Source organism: Malurus melanocephalus, unplaced genomic scaffold (assembly GCF_030028575.1).
Source record: "Malurus melanocephalus ecotype Western Australia unplaced genomic scaffold, MMel_1.1 scaffold_222, whole genome shotgun sequence".
NCBI lineage: Eukaryota > Metazoa > Chordata > Aves > Passeriformes > Maluridae > Malurus > Malurus melanocephalus.
The window spans coordinates 196,381-210,392 of record NW_026623454.1 but is presented as its reverse complement, the minus strand read 5'-3'; the positions used below and the strand labels follow the sequence as shown (position 1 = coordinate 210,392).

The 14,012-nt window shown below is 39.5% G+C and overlaps 1 protein-coding gene across 1 annotated transcript in view; it reads left to right on the top strand.

Annotated features, from left to right (window-relative positions):
- The window catches only part of VSNL1 (visinin like 1), an 86,362-nt gene that overhangs the window by 28,436 nt on the left and 43,914 nt on the right, over positions 1–14,012 (top strand). Inside the window, exon 2 of the mRNA XM_057374302.1 lies at positions 10,794–10,960. Coding sequence (XP_057230285.1) covers positions 10,799–10,960 — 162 coding nt within the window. The 5' untranslated portion in view covers positions 10,794–10,798. The remainder of the gene's footprint in view (positions 1–10,793; positions 10,961–14,012) is intronic.

The window sequence follows — 14,012 nt, the reverse complement described above, 5'->3', positions numbered from 1 at the left end:
TGCTTCTCCCTGTGGATCCAGACAGTGAGACAGAAACTTGCACGACTGGATGTGGCTGCTAAAGGGACTCTGTTGGGTAAAGAGGGACCTGGATATGAGAAATAAGTTGGAGAAATTAATACAGCACATAGATAGTCAGAGTGAAATTTGTTACAAAATAATATAATATTTAATTATAATAAAAAAAATATTTTTATTAGAGGCCAGGGCTTTACTTGGTTATGAACTGGGTTGAGGAAAAAGCAGGAAATGACAAGGGCATAATAAAACAATTCTGAACGGTTTGATCTCTGCAGTTCAGCTATTTATAACTATTTTGTGGGGTTTGTGGGGGCCTGGAAAAGAGTTTTTCYACTGCTTTGATGGAAGTAAATAGCATTTTAGGAAGGATTGCATTTGGTGCAGCATGTTGCACTTGTAATCACACCTGAATAAGTATTGTGATGCATAGGAATAACAATCAACTTTGGCAAATGTATGTTTTTCCAAGTGAGATCAGGAACAGCATTGGGTTATCCARTCAATGAGCAAGGTGGGATTTTTCTTGCATCACTTTAAGCATTTAGAAATCCAGTTTCAGATCTAAGAAGGTTTACAAGGCTGCTTCTACAAGCGGCAGAAAGAAAGAGACCCTTGCTGATTCATTCTGTCTTAAAATTCGCATGCATATATTCATCCCGCCTCTTGCAGACACCTCTCTCTGCACGGGGTGAATCACTGAAATTTTTGGCCATCTCCATTGACTGCAGAGGGATCAAAGACAACTGACTTTTTAAACAGCAAAGATTTGATTAATCCACCTTTGCAGAAGGCAGAGCAGTATTGTTTAAGAGTTGTGATGAGGAATGTGGATATAAATGAAGACTGAAGTGTGTACTATTGAGTAAAGCCAATGACTTATGAGTCAGAGATGTGGTCCTAAAAAGGCACCTGATGGGTTCAAAACTCAAATTAAAATGAGGCTGKAAGGTGAACAGTAAAAGTACTTCTTGGTAAGCATGCCAGCTTACAGAATTTGGCTTTGCACATATCAAACAGAAGAGTACAGTGGCATTTCAAACTAGCAATAAAACAGCAAATAAGAACACATCCTGTAATACAAGTGGAGAGAAAGCACATATTACTTTTTAATAGCATTATATTACTTTTTTATAGCATTATGACAGGATAAATGAATATTTATTTACAAACAAATGAAAACTAAGAAGAAAAAAATTGTGTGTAAATGTAAATGAAATCAGGGCAATGACTGAAGTCTAAAATCTTATCCCCAAGCATCAATCTTCAATAATTTTTTATCTCAAAGAAAAGCAACATTGTAATTGGCAACAGAATTGACACCAGTCTCTACAAATTGACAATTCTGTATCTCGGGCAGAGGAAATATTGGTGCACTTTGGCTTAGCAAGACTAGATGGATGTTTGCAGTCTACACAAACGTTTTCCCATGGTTCCAGAGCACTGGAACATACTCAGGGAAGCTATAATTTAGGCATGCCCTCTCCATCTTCCCCCAAAAAGAGATGTTTGCAGCAACTGTCTCATAAAAGGTGCAGTGCTGAATAGTGGATAGACCTCTGAAATTTCTAAAACTGTTTAAACCACTCTTTTGACATGCAAGGCTCAGAAAGTGCTCTTTGTGTAATGCTGATGTGTARCTTGTTCCAGTGGCCACTTTGAAGTGGTAATGTACAGGAGATTACAGATTTCTCATCTCATGAGGGGAAGCCTATTGGGAACCATATTTTAGAATAAAACCTCAGCAAAAGCAATCAAAAACTCATATTTCATAGAAGGTACAAAACAAATTTGTCACAGYAATCAAGACTCTGATGTTGGAGCATTCTGGATAATTAGGTGATTGCAATTGTATTAATCATATGAATTACTAGAGAAAAGTAAATGTTGGGCAGGCATTTTCGGGTTATTATTTACAAGACACTTGTATTTATTGGGCAACAGTCCAGTGAAGAAAATACTCGTTCCACTGTTGAAAAGTGAGTCTTCCTCCTCAATCCACACCTTGTTATTTAYTGATCACTACTGTCAATAGAACTGGACCAATAGCAAAATGAAACTATGGCAACAGATGTACTCACATATGTGTCTGACACTCAGCATTAACAAGCTGATTRTTCTCAGAAATTAATCACTAAATTCTGTAGAACATATAAATCACTAAATTCTGTTGAAAAATTGGAAAAGAAGTGGACTTGGAAAAAGAATAAGCCACAAACAACAAGTTTGAATTATTATGTATCAAAGGAAAATAATGGAGGTAAGGAGGAAGAAAATAATTTTCTTAAGGACAATGGATCATTCAGAGYTAAACTTTCTCCAGAAATGTGGACACTCCTCCATGTGGTGTCTGAWAGAGTCTGAGAGAAAAAACAAACAAAAGAGGGATTTTGTCCCTGTTTTTCTAAGTCTAAAACTAAGTGAGCACTTTTGTCTTGTTGAACAACTCAAGTRAGTCTCAGCCTTACACTTTGTCCTGTCATCTATGTCCACTTGCAWGGGAGAAAAGCCAGCTATGGCCATTTGTAAGCAATTTCCCAATCCAAATAAGAAAAGGGGTCAGAAATAAGACCCTGCCATGTCATTCAGACCRTGTGTCTGCAGGGGAGTTTCTACCCAAGCTGCTGGCTTCAGTATCAGGCTTTGAAAAGAGCCCTACTGTGACTCAGGGCTGCATGAACAATGGACCTACTTGTGGGTCTGGTATTGCCCTTGATTTTCATGTTGAAAATGTAGAGAAGACCCTTTTGCTTCCAGACTTAAAAGAAAACACTTACTTTTAATGAAATKAATCCAATCTTAGCTTTCTAGTCACCTAGAGAAAAAAAAAAACAAACCCTTACACATCAGTCATTGTTATGTTAGRGCATCCCCCTCACAGTTTTTACCCTTTCAAATGTTTTTATATTGCTAGAATCTAATTGAACATCCATCTCATTTCAAATAAAATTTAAAAATATATCTCTCTTCTTTTGCTTAAAAGTCTTTTCTCCATTTATTATTCAATTTTGTTGGATAATTGCATTCCTTAATGCCATTACTCTCTATTTCCCCCCCCTCCCCCCATTTCTTTTACACAGGGAGATTACAGGCCTGAATCTGATATTTGGTAAAGCCAGTAAAGTAATCTGAAATCACTGGATGTATTCCAGTTTTTGCTGTAGTGCCATATCAATCAGAACCTKGCCTGTTTGTTTCACCCATGGTTTGAGGTTCGTGTTATCAGCAGTAAATCATGACTGTTTCTAATTTCCATATGGTGTTACACAATCAGTCACAGAATGGCTCACATTGGAAGGGACCATAGTGGGTTCTCTGGTCCTGCTCAACAGGGTCATCCCAGAGCACATGGCACAGGACTGTGTCCAGATGGTTCTTGAATATCTCCAGCGAGGGAGACTCCACAACAGCARTCTGTTCCAGTGCTTGGTCACCTGCACATTGAAGAAGTTSTTCCTCATACATGCATACATGTAAATTCTTTCATTTTTCTGCTCATGGCTGATTGAAAACTCAAAATAGARCCCTAGATTTTATGTGAAGGAGGAAGCTGTTAGCTCAGGGTCAATTTTGTTTCTGGGTAGGGGGAGTAACATGAGCTCACTGATGGGCAATATAACAATATGGAAGTATATTAACTCTACCTATACCTGATAATCAATTTTCTTCCACAATTACTGCTGAAAGGATGTCTGCAGTTCTTGAGGCTCTGAACTGTGGAGATTGGCAGGGACCTCTGAAGACTGTGTAGTGCTCAGCCCTGCCTAGCAGGGTCAGGGGCCRCAGCTCTTGGCATTGCCCAGCCCCGTTGGGCTGCCCCTGTGTGGGGCACCCTCTGCCCCAGGTGCCTCTGCWGTGTCAGGTGTGGTGCTCTTTGCTGCCTTTTCTGTCCTGACAGCAAAAACCTGCAGGTGGATTCCTTTATCTCCCACTCCTACAGGTGCTGCAGCCCTTCTTGTGGGCAAGGTGCTGCTGTGTGTTTGGATCCMGGGGCTCTGAGAAAGGAGTAGGACTGAGCTCAGTGGAGGAGTTTGTGTGCTGTGGGGGTTTGGAGAGCCACAGATGCCCTGACATCATGAAGTAAACTGAAGAGGATTGAGTTGACCGGCTTACAGGAGAGACAGTGAAGGGAGAAAGTCCCTTCTAAGCTGACTGACCCCTTTTTCACAAGGTTTAATCATAGTGTAGGACTTAGATCGTGACAGAAGCTTAAGAGCTGGTATKCCACAGTGCCAGAACCTTCTCTAAAATATTTTCATCTCTATCATGTATTGGGAGAAAAAAGGGCTTTCCTGAGTGAATCTGTTATGCAAGGTATAGGACAGGGCTCAACTATCCCTGCTTCATGCAAGCTGKCTTAGAAATTGTGTTGACAACTGATGTGAGGAGATGCTTCACTGATTGCCTAGGGAAAATATAATTGTATAAGAGTTTGGGATGGAAGGGAACTTAAAGATCATCCAATTTGACCCCCCTGCCATGGGCAGGGAACTTTCTACCRGGGCCCRGTCCARCCTGGCCTTGAACACCTTCAGGGATGGGGCATCYTCAACTTCTCTGAACAATCTGTTCCAGTGCCTCAGCACCCTTATTGTGAAAAATGTCTTCCTTATATCCTGGATAAATGTACCTTCTTTCACGTGAACACCATTGCCCCTTGTCCTGTGATCACAGCCCCTAATGAAGACTCTGTCTCCATGRAGATGGGAATATTCCTCTTATTTTCCACAAAAATAGTCCCTTGAGTACTTCTTTCCATAGGGCTTTGGGTATGAGGCCRCTGTTTTGTATGTGAAAGACAATCACTCCAAATTTCTTCTTCTGTAAAACAATAAAAGTTGTTTTTTGAAGGAAGGAGGCATCTGTATGGCTTGATAGCCTTTTTCTATCCGTCCTTCATGCTACATTAGTAGAAAAAAGGCAGTATCTGAAGCAGCCTTAAGAGAAAGGAACAATGCTGGGAGTTGTTAGGAGTTAGAGTTATCAGAACTCTAACGGCTGGAAATTTGATCAACAGCCTGCGTAAAAATCTTGTGAAAATTATCCTGCTATTATAGATTATAGACGTAGTTCYCTGCTTTCCCCAGCATTAATTGTTTGAGGTTTTGTTACCCCTATATATTTGTGTGCCTGTTGGAGTCTAAGCACTGTTTGATGTGCCGTTTATAGATTTGCATTGTGTCAAGGATTGCAAAGACGCCCACCACRCTTGCTTGCTCAACGCCTGGATTGCACATGTCGTCCCCAGGAGTCAGCACGTTCCTGTGGGAGCTTGTGGGCTGGGAGTGGGCAGAGGGGTGGGGATGAACCACAGCTTTCCCTTCCAGCCTAATGAGTGCCTGCCAGCACAGCTGAGCTGGCAAACTGAGTGTTGTCATTTGCTTCTGGCATAGTCCACACGACTCATTCCCACTTCCCAAAGTCAGGGAAGAGCGAGAAAAACATGCACCATACAAGGGAATTCATTTAATGCACAGACCTCATGAGGCTGCAGGGGTGTTGGTTGACTACCAGCTACTTCAGCTCCTGCAGAATTACTGGAAAAGCAGGAGTGTGAGCATGGGCAGGTGCCAAAGCAGCCAGAGCACATGRGAATAAGATGGGGTAGCACAAATCRTTGGTGCTTGTGCTTGGTGCTTGTGCCCAGGGTTACGAGGTGAATCTTTCTGTGGGGAGGGAGGTRGTTTCAGTCACCAATACCTCTCCTCCAAATGTTCCCTTGAATGAGCACTTTTYCCCTCAGCTACCCACATGGCAATTTAGTGAAATTAGGCAGCTACTGTGGGTATCAAAAATAGGTGGTGTGACTGCCCCATTTCCCCAYGTTTCACAGAATGGCAGAATCACCAAGACTGGGGCCTCCTAAGATGCTCAAATCCAAGCCCCTGCTCAAGCATGGTCAGCTATAGATGATTGCTCAGAGCTGTCTCCAGTTGGGTTTTAAAWATCTTCAAGTATTGAGACTYCACAACTTTTCTGGGTAACCTCCTTCAGTGTTGGATCAYCTGCACAGTAAAAAAGTGTTTTCTTACACAAAGACAGAATTTCCTGAATTCAAATKTTGTGCCCATTGCCTCTTGTCCCTCTGGGCACCTCTGAAAGGAGCCTGGTTCTGCTCTCTCTGTTTCCCACATTGGGCATTTAGACCCACATTGATAAGGTGCCCTGAACCTTCTCTTCTCCAGGCTGAGCACCCCCTGCCCTCTCAGATTTCTGTTTTATGACCAGTGCCCATCCCCTTTGTGACCCTTTGCTGGAATCCATTAAGTCCATGTCTGTCTGGAACAGGGAGCCCAGCACTGGACCCATGGACCTGGGGGATGGTGAGAGGTTTCACCGGTGCTGACCAGAGGGGAAGGATCACCTCCCTCAAACTGCTGGCAACACTTCTCCTGATGATACTTGGAAAGAAAATGGGTTTGTATAAATACGTCTGAAGCAAGCAAGCAAAACAAAACAGAGCTTTAGGGTTTTAYGGACATTGTGGAACATTGTTGGTGCTGTATTCTCAATGGGATTTGGGTCCTTTTTCAGTACAAATAGGAGATCTTTGGCAGCAATCACTTTACTCTTCCTTTAGGAGCTGCCAGGGTTCCATTTGTTTGCACTTGGTCCCTTTGAACACTTAGCACATGCCAAGGAGGGTGAAGGGGAATGAGAGGAGGGGAAAGAAAGACTGAGAATGGAGCTGTATAAACAACACTTTGTGGCATTTTGAAGTCGTTAAACAGTAAACAAGATTCTGTAAGTCTCGTTTTGCTATTGAAATTAAACTTCTTGCTTCTAAGTATTTAGTGAAATCTTGTTTTGTAAAACTGTGCTCACACTGGAAGTTTGCTACTGGCAAACCAAAGTGGGAGAGGCAGACTTGATAAAGCTGTAAAACATGCTAAGGAAAAAAAACAAAAAAAAAAAAAACAAAAAAAAACATGCCCTTGGCCAGAAGGTTTGGATGATGAGTGGAGAGTGGAGAGCTTTTGAAACACAAGCATGAGTGGGACACATGATAGCATTGCAGGAAAGACAGCAAACAAACAATACCAGACCCTAAACTGGAGAAACTGTCTGGTGTGGGCCTCCTGAGGTCCAGCAGGGCAGAGAGCAGGCAGATTCATCCTCATATTGCCCCTTCCAGCTGCTGGCACAGCCTGGACTGCTTTGGCTGTTTAGTAAAATTCCATCTTTTAAATCTGACTTTCCATGGATCTGCAAAAGCAGCAATTAAGGTATTGCATAATGAAGAACTGGAGTAGCCTACTAAGTATTGTTGAAAAGCAATCTTCTCTGGGTAGCTGATGTCCTCTTCAAGAGTTCCAGAGAWGTGATGTGTTTTTAAACTCAACCTCCCTTGCTCTTGCTACTTGTTGCACAACAGTAGACTTTTAGCRTTTTTCTTGATCTCTAATTTGGATTGTGTTGCCCTTGCTAGTGCTAATAACCATTCTTCTGCCAGAGTAATCTCATAGGGAACAGACTCGACACCATACCAATGCTGTGTGGCACCCACGTACCGGGTTCCTTGGTTATCATGAATTTCTCCCCCWCAGTGGTTTGGAATTGAAGCCTGTTGCCTTTTTTTTCCCCCTCACTTCATGATTTTTTTTTTCCAGGAAACACAACAGAATATGAATAGCAATTCTTGGATTGTCACATTGCATGCTTGGAAATATGGCACTTAGAAGCAAATTTATAGTTGAAAGTGCTAAAATTTACTAAACAAAAAAATGCTTGCAGAGTGATCTTTCCTCTTCTGTGATTCTGTTCAGGAGCTGTTCTCTCCTGTCTTCTTTTTGTAGATATTGTAGATTTTCACAAGGAAAAAGAGTGTTTAGGAAACTGTGATTGTAAGTTAATTAAAAATAGTTTTCATTTTAGAAAACTAAATGTGTTGGCAGTAGCATACTCATTGCTAATGGGTGATTGTACTTTTTCAATAATAATAAGAGATTCARTGAAGCTCTAGAAGATGTTAGGATATGATTAACTAGATTATCCATGTATTTGAGTTTTTATTCCCACAAAAGATGGTTCTCCCAGAGCCAGAAGTGTGAGTTTATATTTGATAATTTTATGACACTCTTGAGCTTTCTTGCAGATTGTAATTCAATTCCATAAGAAAAAAAGCTTTAAAACATGAAGAAAGAATGAGTGCTTCTAATTCCAGGAAGGCATTGTAACCAGCTTGGTCAATTTTCTCACTCTGTCCCAAACAGAGCCCAACAGATTATGCACCATGCTGGAGCATAAATAATGCATGAAATTATGCACTGTGCTGGAGCAGCAAATAAGAGTACAGAACCCAGCAGTCACAAATTATGCCTTTCTCAAATACTGGTTTGGTTCTGTGGAAAAAATAGTTTCTGAGAGTGTTTATCAAAATGTCAGCTGTGGTTTCCTTTACTAGAAATTATTCTGTGGTGAGGAGCGTCAGAGATGGGTGAAAGGTGTTTGGCACTCACTGGACAACCTGTGGCAGATGARCAGCTGCCCAAAATTAGGGAGCTGGATGACAGAGGCAAAAAGCTGGTGCCTCGTTTCTGTGATTGTGATGGCAGGTTGTGAGGGGATCTGTGTGTGTGTGTGTTCATGTATTCTTGCACACAGGCAGCTGCACCCCGTGCTCTGTCAATGTTTTGGAGTGGATTTTGTTCACGTTACTGAAAACAACATTGGCAGCTTTGGCAGGTGGAGCTGAGGTTCACAGTTCTGTTCCACCTCTCTGTAGAGCCAGGTCCAAGGGCTGTAACTAATGTGGATAAAGAGAAAAGAATAGCTGTAACAGAAAAATGATCAGCCAACACCTGATTTTTGCCCATTGAGGATGCTTTTCTTTATCTGTAAGTGTTGTTGAGTTAAAGACTTATGGGAAAGGAATCCAGGTGAAGAGTCAAGTAAAAGCAACTTGGCTAAATTAAGAGAGCAAAAATGTGCCTTTTGAATCTACCTGGGAGAGTTACTATAACTGCTGTGTATCTTTAGGTGTCTTCTGGGTCCTAAGCAAAGCCTTAGGACTGCAAAAGATCATAAGGAATGTAAATTGAAAAAGAAACAATGGGAAGTAAGCATGCCCCATAAAGAATAAAACAAAATTTTAAAAGCTATTGTTTCATGTAAAAGCTATCTGAGTTGGAGCTACAGAAATAACTGCATTCATATACTTTAGTGTCCAGGGATTTCAATTCAGATTTATGCCRAACTGGGTCAGTGTCATACATGAGAAGATGGGGACTTCAGAGATAAGGCTGGGGCAGTTGYTCTAAATGTCATAAATTGCAAACCCATCCTTTTGTTCTGGACAGTGCATGTACAGTTTTGCCTGTGGCAATTAACTGGAAGGTTGAACTCTCACGTATTTGCCCRAGTTTACCAAAAAATGCACAGGAACTTGGCAAAGCTTCAAAGTTTGGAGCAAGCAGCAAGTTTAGACCAGGGAGGACCATGAGGTGTTTTAGGAACAGAACTGGTGCTGCTGCAGTATGGCACCAGGGGATGTGTTGGCCACACATAGAACAATAAGAATTATTAACTTTGCACCTCCCCAGGGAACATCCCCATAAAGGAAATTATATAAATATATTGATTTTTAGGAACTGAATAAACTTTGTCCTTCTGAGGAGAAAGAAACTTCCTTTTTGGAACAGGGGAAGATGCCAAAAGCAATAGATTAAAATCAGGAATAGATGGTGATATGGACTAGAAATCAATGCATTCAGTGTGGTGCAGTCATTAGACACAGATGCTATACTGGAGATAAAAATGGAAATGCAAAGCTAGGCTCTGGAAAGAAATTATTCATCGCTTTGCAGTTCTCTGCAGGACGAGTTAAATGCTGTCTGTCATCTGATTTAAAAGTAGCTGAAAGACATCTGTCATGAAAAAAACTCTAGCAAAATGGGGAAAAAATTGAGGTTTTCGCTAAAGCTCTCTTAAAGGACATCTTTGGTTAAATGTCAAAGAACCTGAAAGGATCTCAAAGGACCAAYATGAGTAATACTGAAATTACTGTATTTATCTTTACACACACACAAATTTTGTATTTCTGTCTGCTTTRTATTTGATATTTTTAAGTGTATACAAAATGTATATAACAAGTGCAGTGAATATCCTCAGAGTTGTGATGAAATGTAAACAGTGATGAAATGTAAACCATCTAATATTTGTTAGCTATGCATTCAATATATAATTATACATATGTTTATGTATGCATGTATATCTACAAATATATAAGAATTAAATTAATTTTTCCAGTTTGGTTTCGTCATTTCTTGAGTAGTCCAAGTTTGTGGACTCTTGTGTTGCTTCCTCCCAGTGGAATACCTAGTGCTGTATGTTACAAGMCTTTCCACAGCCTTGGACCTGTGAGGAGTAGCTCACTTGAAAGATATTTTCAAGACAAAGATAAAGAGGAATTCTGTGGACATCCCTGAATGAATCTGTGAAATTTTTTTGCTGTATTCCTATTAAAAAATATGTAATTTTTTTCAATCTTGCTGCAAAGAAAAGCTGTAAATTGCCTAATTTTAGGGCAAATGCATCGTCGGTCTCCAGGCCTTAAAATTCCTAAATGAAAGAAGAATGTTGCTTTTCTAACTATTTTTAGCCTCCAGTGTTCAAGCATAACTTAGGTTCACATTCACCAGTGAATCTGTGAAGTTGCATTTGACTGAAAGCAGCAGTGAATAGAAAACAAGCATTAAATTCAAGTTATATGGCTATTTCCAGTTTAAAATCTTTGCGCTTGGCTAATTGTATTCATTTATTTCTTCCTTCTTAAGGCAAAATGGGGAAACAAAATAGTAAGCTGGCCCCTGAGGTGATGGAGGATCTGGTGAAGAGCACGGAGTTCAATGAACACGAGCTAAAACAGTGGTACAAAGGATTTCTAAAGGACTGTCCAAGTGGTAGACTGAACCTTGAGGAGTTTCAGCAGCTCTACGTAAAAGTAAGTTATGTGCTAAGTTCCTGKTTTTTGACTGTGGAAAAAGTTATGAAATAATGTAAAGCAAACATATGGTCCAGAGCTGTCGGTCATTTAGACTGAGGAATAACTTTGATGGGAGAAGCAATGGTGAGGATGAGGAGATGAGTGGGAAGTGTTACCCTCATCACATCAGTGATTCATGTAACTATAGTGACCAGAACCAAAAGTTTAGAGAAAAACTGTGATTTATTCACGAGRAATGTAATATATTCTCTGCGCTCTGAAATTCAAGGACCTTTTTCACCTTCAAAGGATGGTCGTGGTCCTGTTCAATATAAACCATGTGGTTGCTGGACATACTTACATAAAAGTGGTGAAGTTTCATGACAGTGTGGGCTGCAAATAAATTATGCACTGTGCACAGATGATTTCTTCTCTAAAATTTAAGTCTTTTCCTTATTTTTTCCCTCCTGTCAATTTGTCCTTGTTTTCCTTGGAAAGGGAAAGCAGGCTGAGCTGTTTATTTTCTTCTTTTTCATTACTTTATCAAGTTCAATTCAGTCTTTCCCTTACATTTATTATGTATTTATTCTGTAACAAGAAGAACATGGGGGTAGTATAAAAAGTGTATTCATGTTACAAMGATAATTATACTTTAATTCAGAATTGAGTGTCTGCCTAAAGGTCAGAGACTTCAAAGTGATGTTAATTAGGAGAAATATTGAATGGCAGTGATGAACAGTAGGATCAGAACAGCTCATAAATACAATGTGAGGCTGAATAAAAATAAAACAGCCTTTCAAATGTAAGTAGTTAATATTGAGCACACTGACAATTTTTGCCGACAAGTGGGACTGTCTTTTCCTGCAAATGTTAATGCTACAGTTCTTTCCTAAATTTCTCCAGCCTTGAACCAGATCACTTTGCAAATTATTAGCTAAACCCTTTTTCTGAGGAATGGTCTACTAAAAACTTCTAACTCAGCTTACATGAATAAGCTTCTGGCTTCATATTTTAATATTTATGGCTGAAGATGTTGTCTTCCAATCCTTTTCTTAAGAAACGAATGATTTTGTAATGAATTAAATTTTAGATGAAAGAATTTTTACAGCATCAGGTGTCATGCTTATTATTGACTGATAATTTATAACTTCCATTTTAAACCGTATTCACTGCACATCCAGCAAGARCAAATACCGAGTCATTTCTCATACATGTTTCTGGGAAAAGTAAACTGTCTTTACAAAATTCCTAATTAAATATGTCAACTATTCATAAATCATTGTTTCTTTCTGGAAAATCACAGTAAAGGATTTTGGGGTTCTTTTTTAWGATTTTGTGTGCTACGATAAAAAAATATCTTCAGAAAATAGCTCAGAACCRCCAGGAGTTCTTCCCTCAAAGAGTTGTTTGAAGTGTTCATAGATATTTCACAAGATACTTTACTCATGAAAACATCAGAGAGTAAATTCAGCATCATGTTTGCAGAGATGGTTGTGCAAAAAATAACATGAAGAGCACAAGCAGTGTTTTGCTCTTGAAATTTGAAGGCAGCTTTGTAATCTTACTAAGCTGCAATATCCAGCTTTTAGTTTTATGGCCTCATGTATCTTTAGATATTCACATCAAATACRATTCTGTCCCTTGCTTTGCTAGTTGTGGGGTTTTGTTTTTGCTCTGTAAAGGCACTGCCATATATTTAGTCCAGTTTATTGTCATCCTATATTTAATGTCGATTTGGGGCAAAATATAAATTTTRCAGAGGAGAAATATGATTAGCCATAGTAAATCCAGAACTTTACTTCTCTCTCTGATGCAGAAATGCTTGTAAAATAACATCTCTGAGGAGCTCATAGTCTGAGTGTTGGCTGTGGTGGTGATTTCTCCCATGTAGGACATTCTGTCTGCCCCAGCTGCTGGCTGCAGATAAAGCCCCCAGATGTGAAATTTGATCTTTCCAGGAGAAGCCACCAGCAGGAGACCCAAATCATTATGATTACATTTATAGCATTTCAGTTCACTTAAAGGATATTCASGGTGAAAATACATGAAGCATGTATTGATTCGTAATTTCTCTGCATGAACTTAGARTTGGGAGGGATGACATTTAGCTGTTGGTCTGAACTGGATTTTACTGAAGAAGAYTGCCATAGTTCTATATAAATTGGAAAGAAATACAAGGCTTCCCTTCATTTCCAATTTGCATTTACCTAAGTTGACATTGTTTCTTTGTTCGTGAGAGCTGTGTGGTGCATTTTCACGTGTGTTGATAAAAAGGTGTTTCTCCCCTAATTTAGATGCAAATAAAAGTCCTATTTTTTTCAGTCACACACAGTAGAAAAATATCCTCACAGTACAAAACAGTAGAAAWWATCCTCAGCTTAAAGATCCATAAAATTTATATTAGCAGTACTTTGAGGTGAATTCCCTGGTTATCTCCTCTTCCATCAGAATTACAGAGTGGGGTACACAATGTTGGAGCATAGAAACTCTTTTTTTTTTTTTTTTTTTTTTTAAATGAAAGCTTCTTAGATGTTTCCTGGGATCACACCTGATGTGTTACTGTATCTAATACCTTCTAATAAGCTTGAGTTGGTCTGGAATGGACCCTCCAGAACACGTGTGATGTGGACATCATGGTACTSAACACAAACCCTTCCAGCTTTACATATTTGCATCAATTGTTTGCTGTTTACTGATGCAGATGAGAGCTGTATTGACTAAAAGGGGAATTGCTCTAGTTTGGCTTGGAAACATTTGCTATTGAAGTTTCCATTATGAATACAAATCATCCAGCGCTTAAAATAAATAGCAGTTGCACAAATGGGCTTCACAGAAAAATCACTTCRGTGGAAGTGTCTATAAAAATATTTAGTCAAGAATACCTCTTTTAAGTAAGCAGATAATAGCTAATTAGCTAATAGCAGAAATCTACTTTATACTGTTGCACATTGAACATTTTCTGCGATATAATAGGTTCATTAAAAATACTGGTCCATTTTTGGGTAGATAGATTCTTCTTGGAATCCAAAATCTTTGGCWAACTGTTAGAGCTTGTGTTTCCCTCCATGGT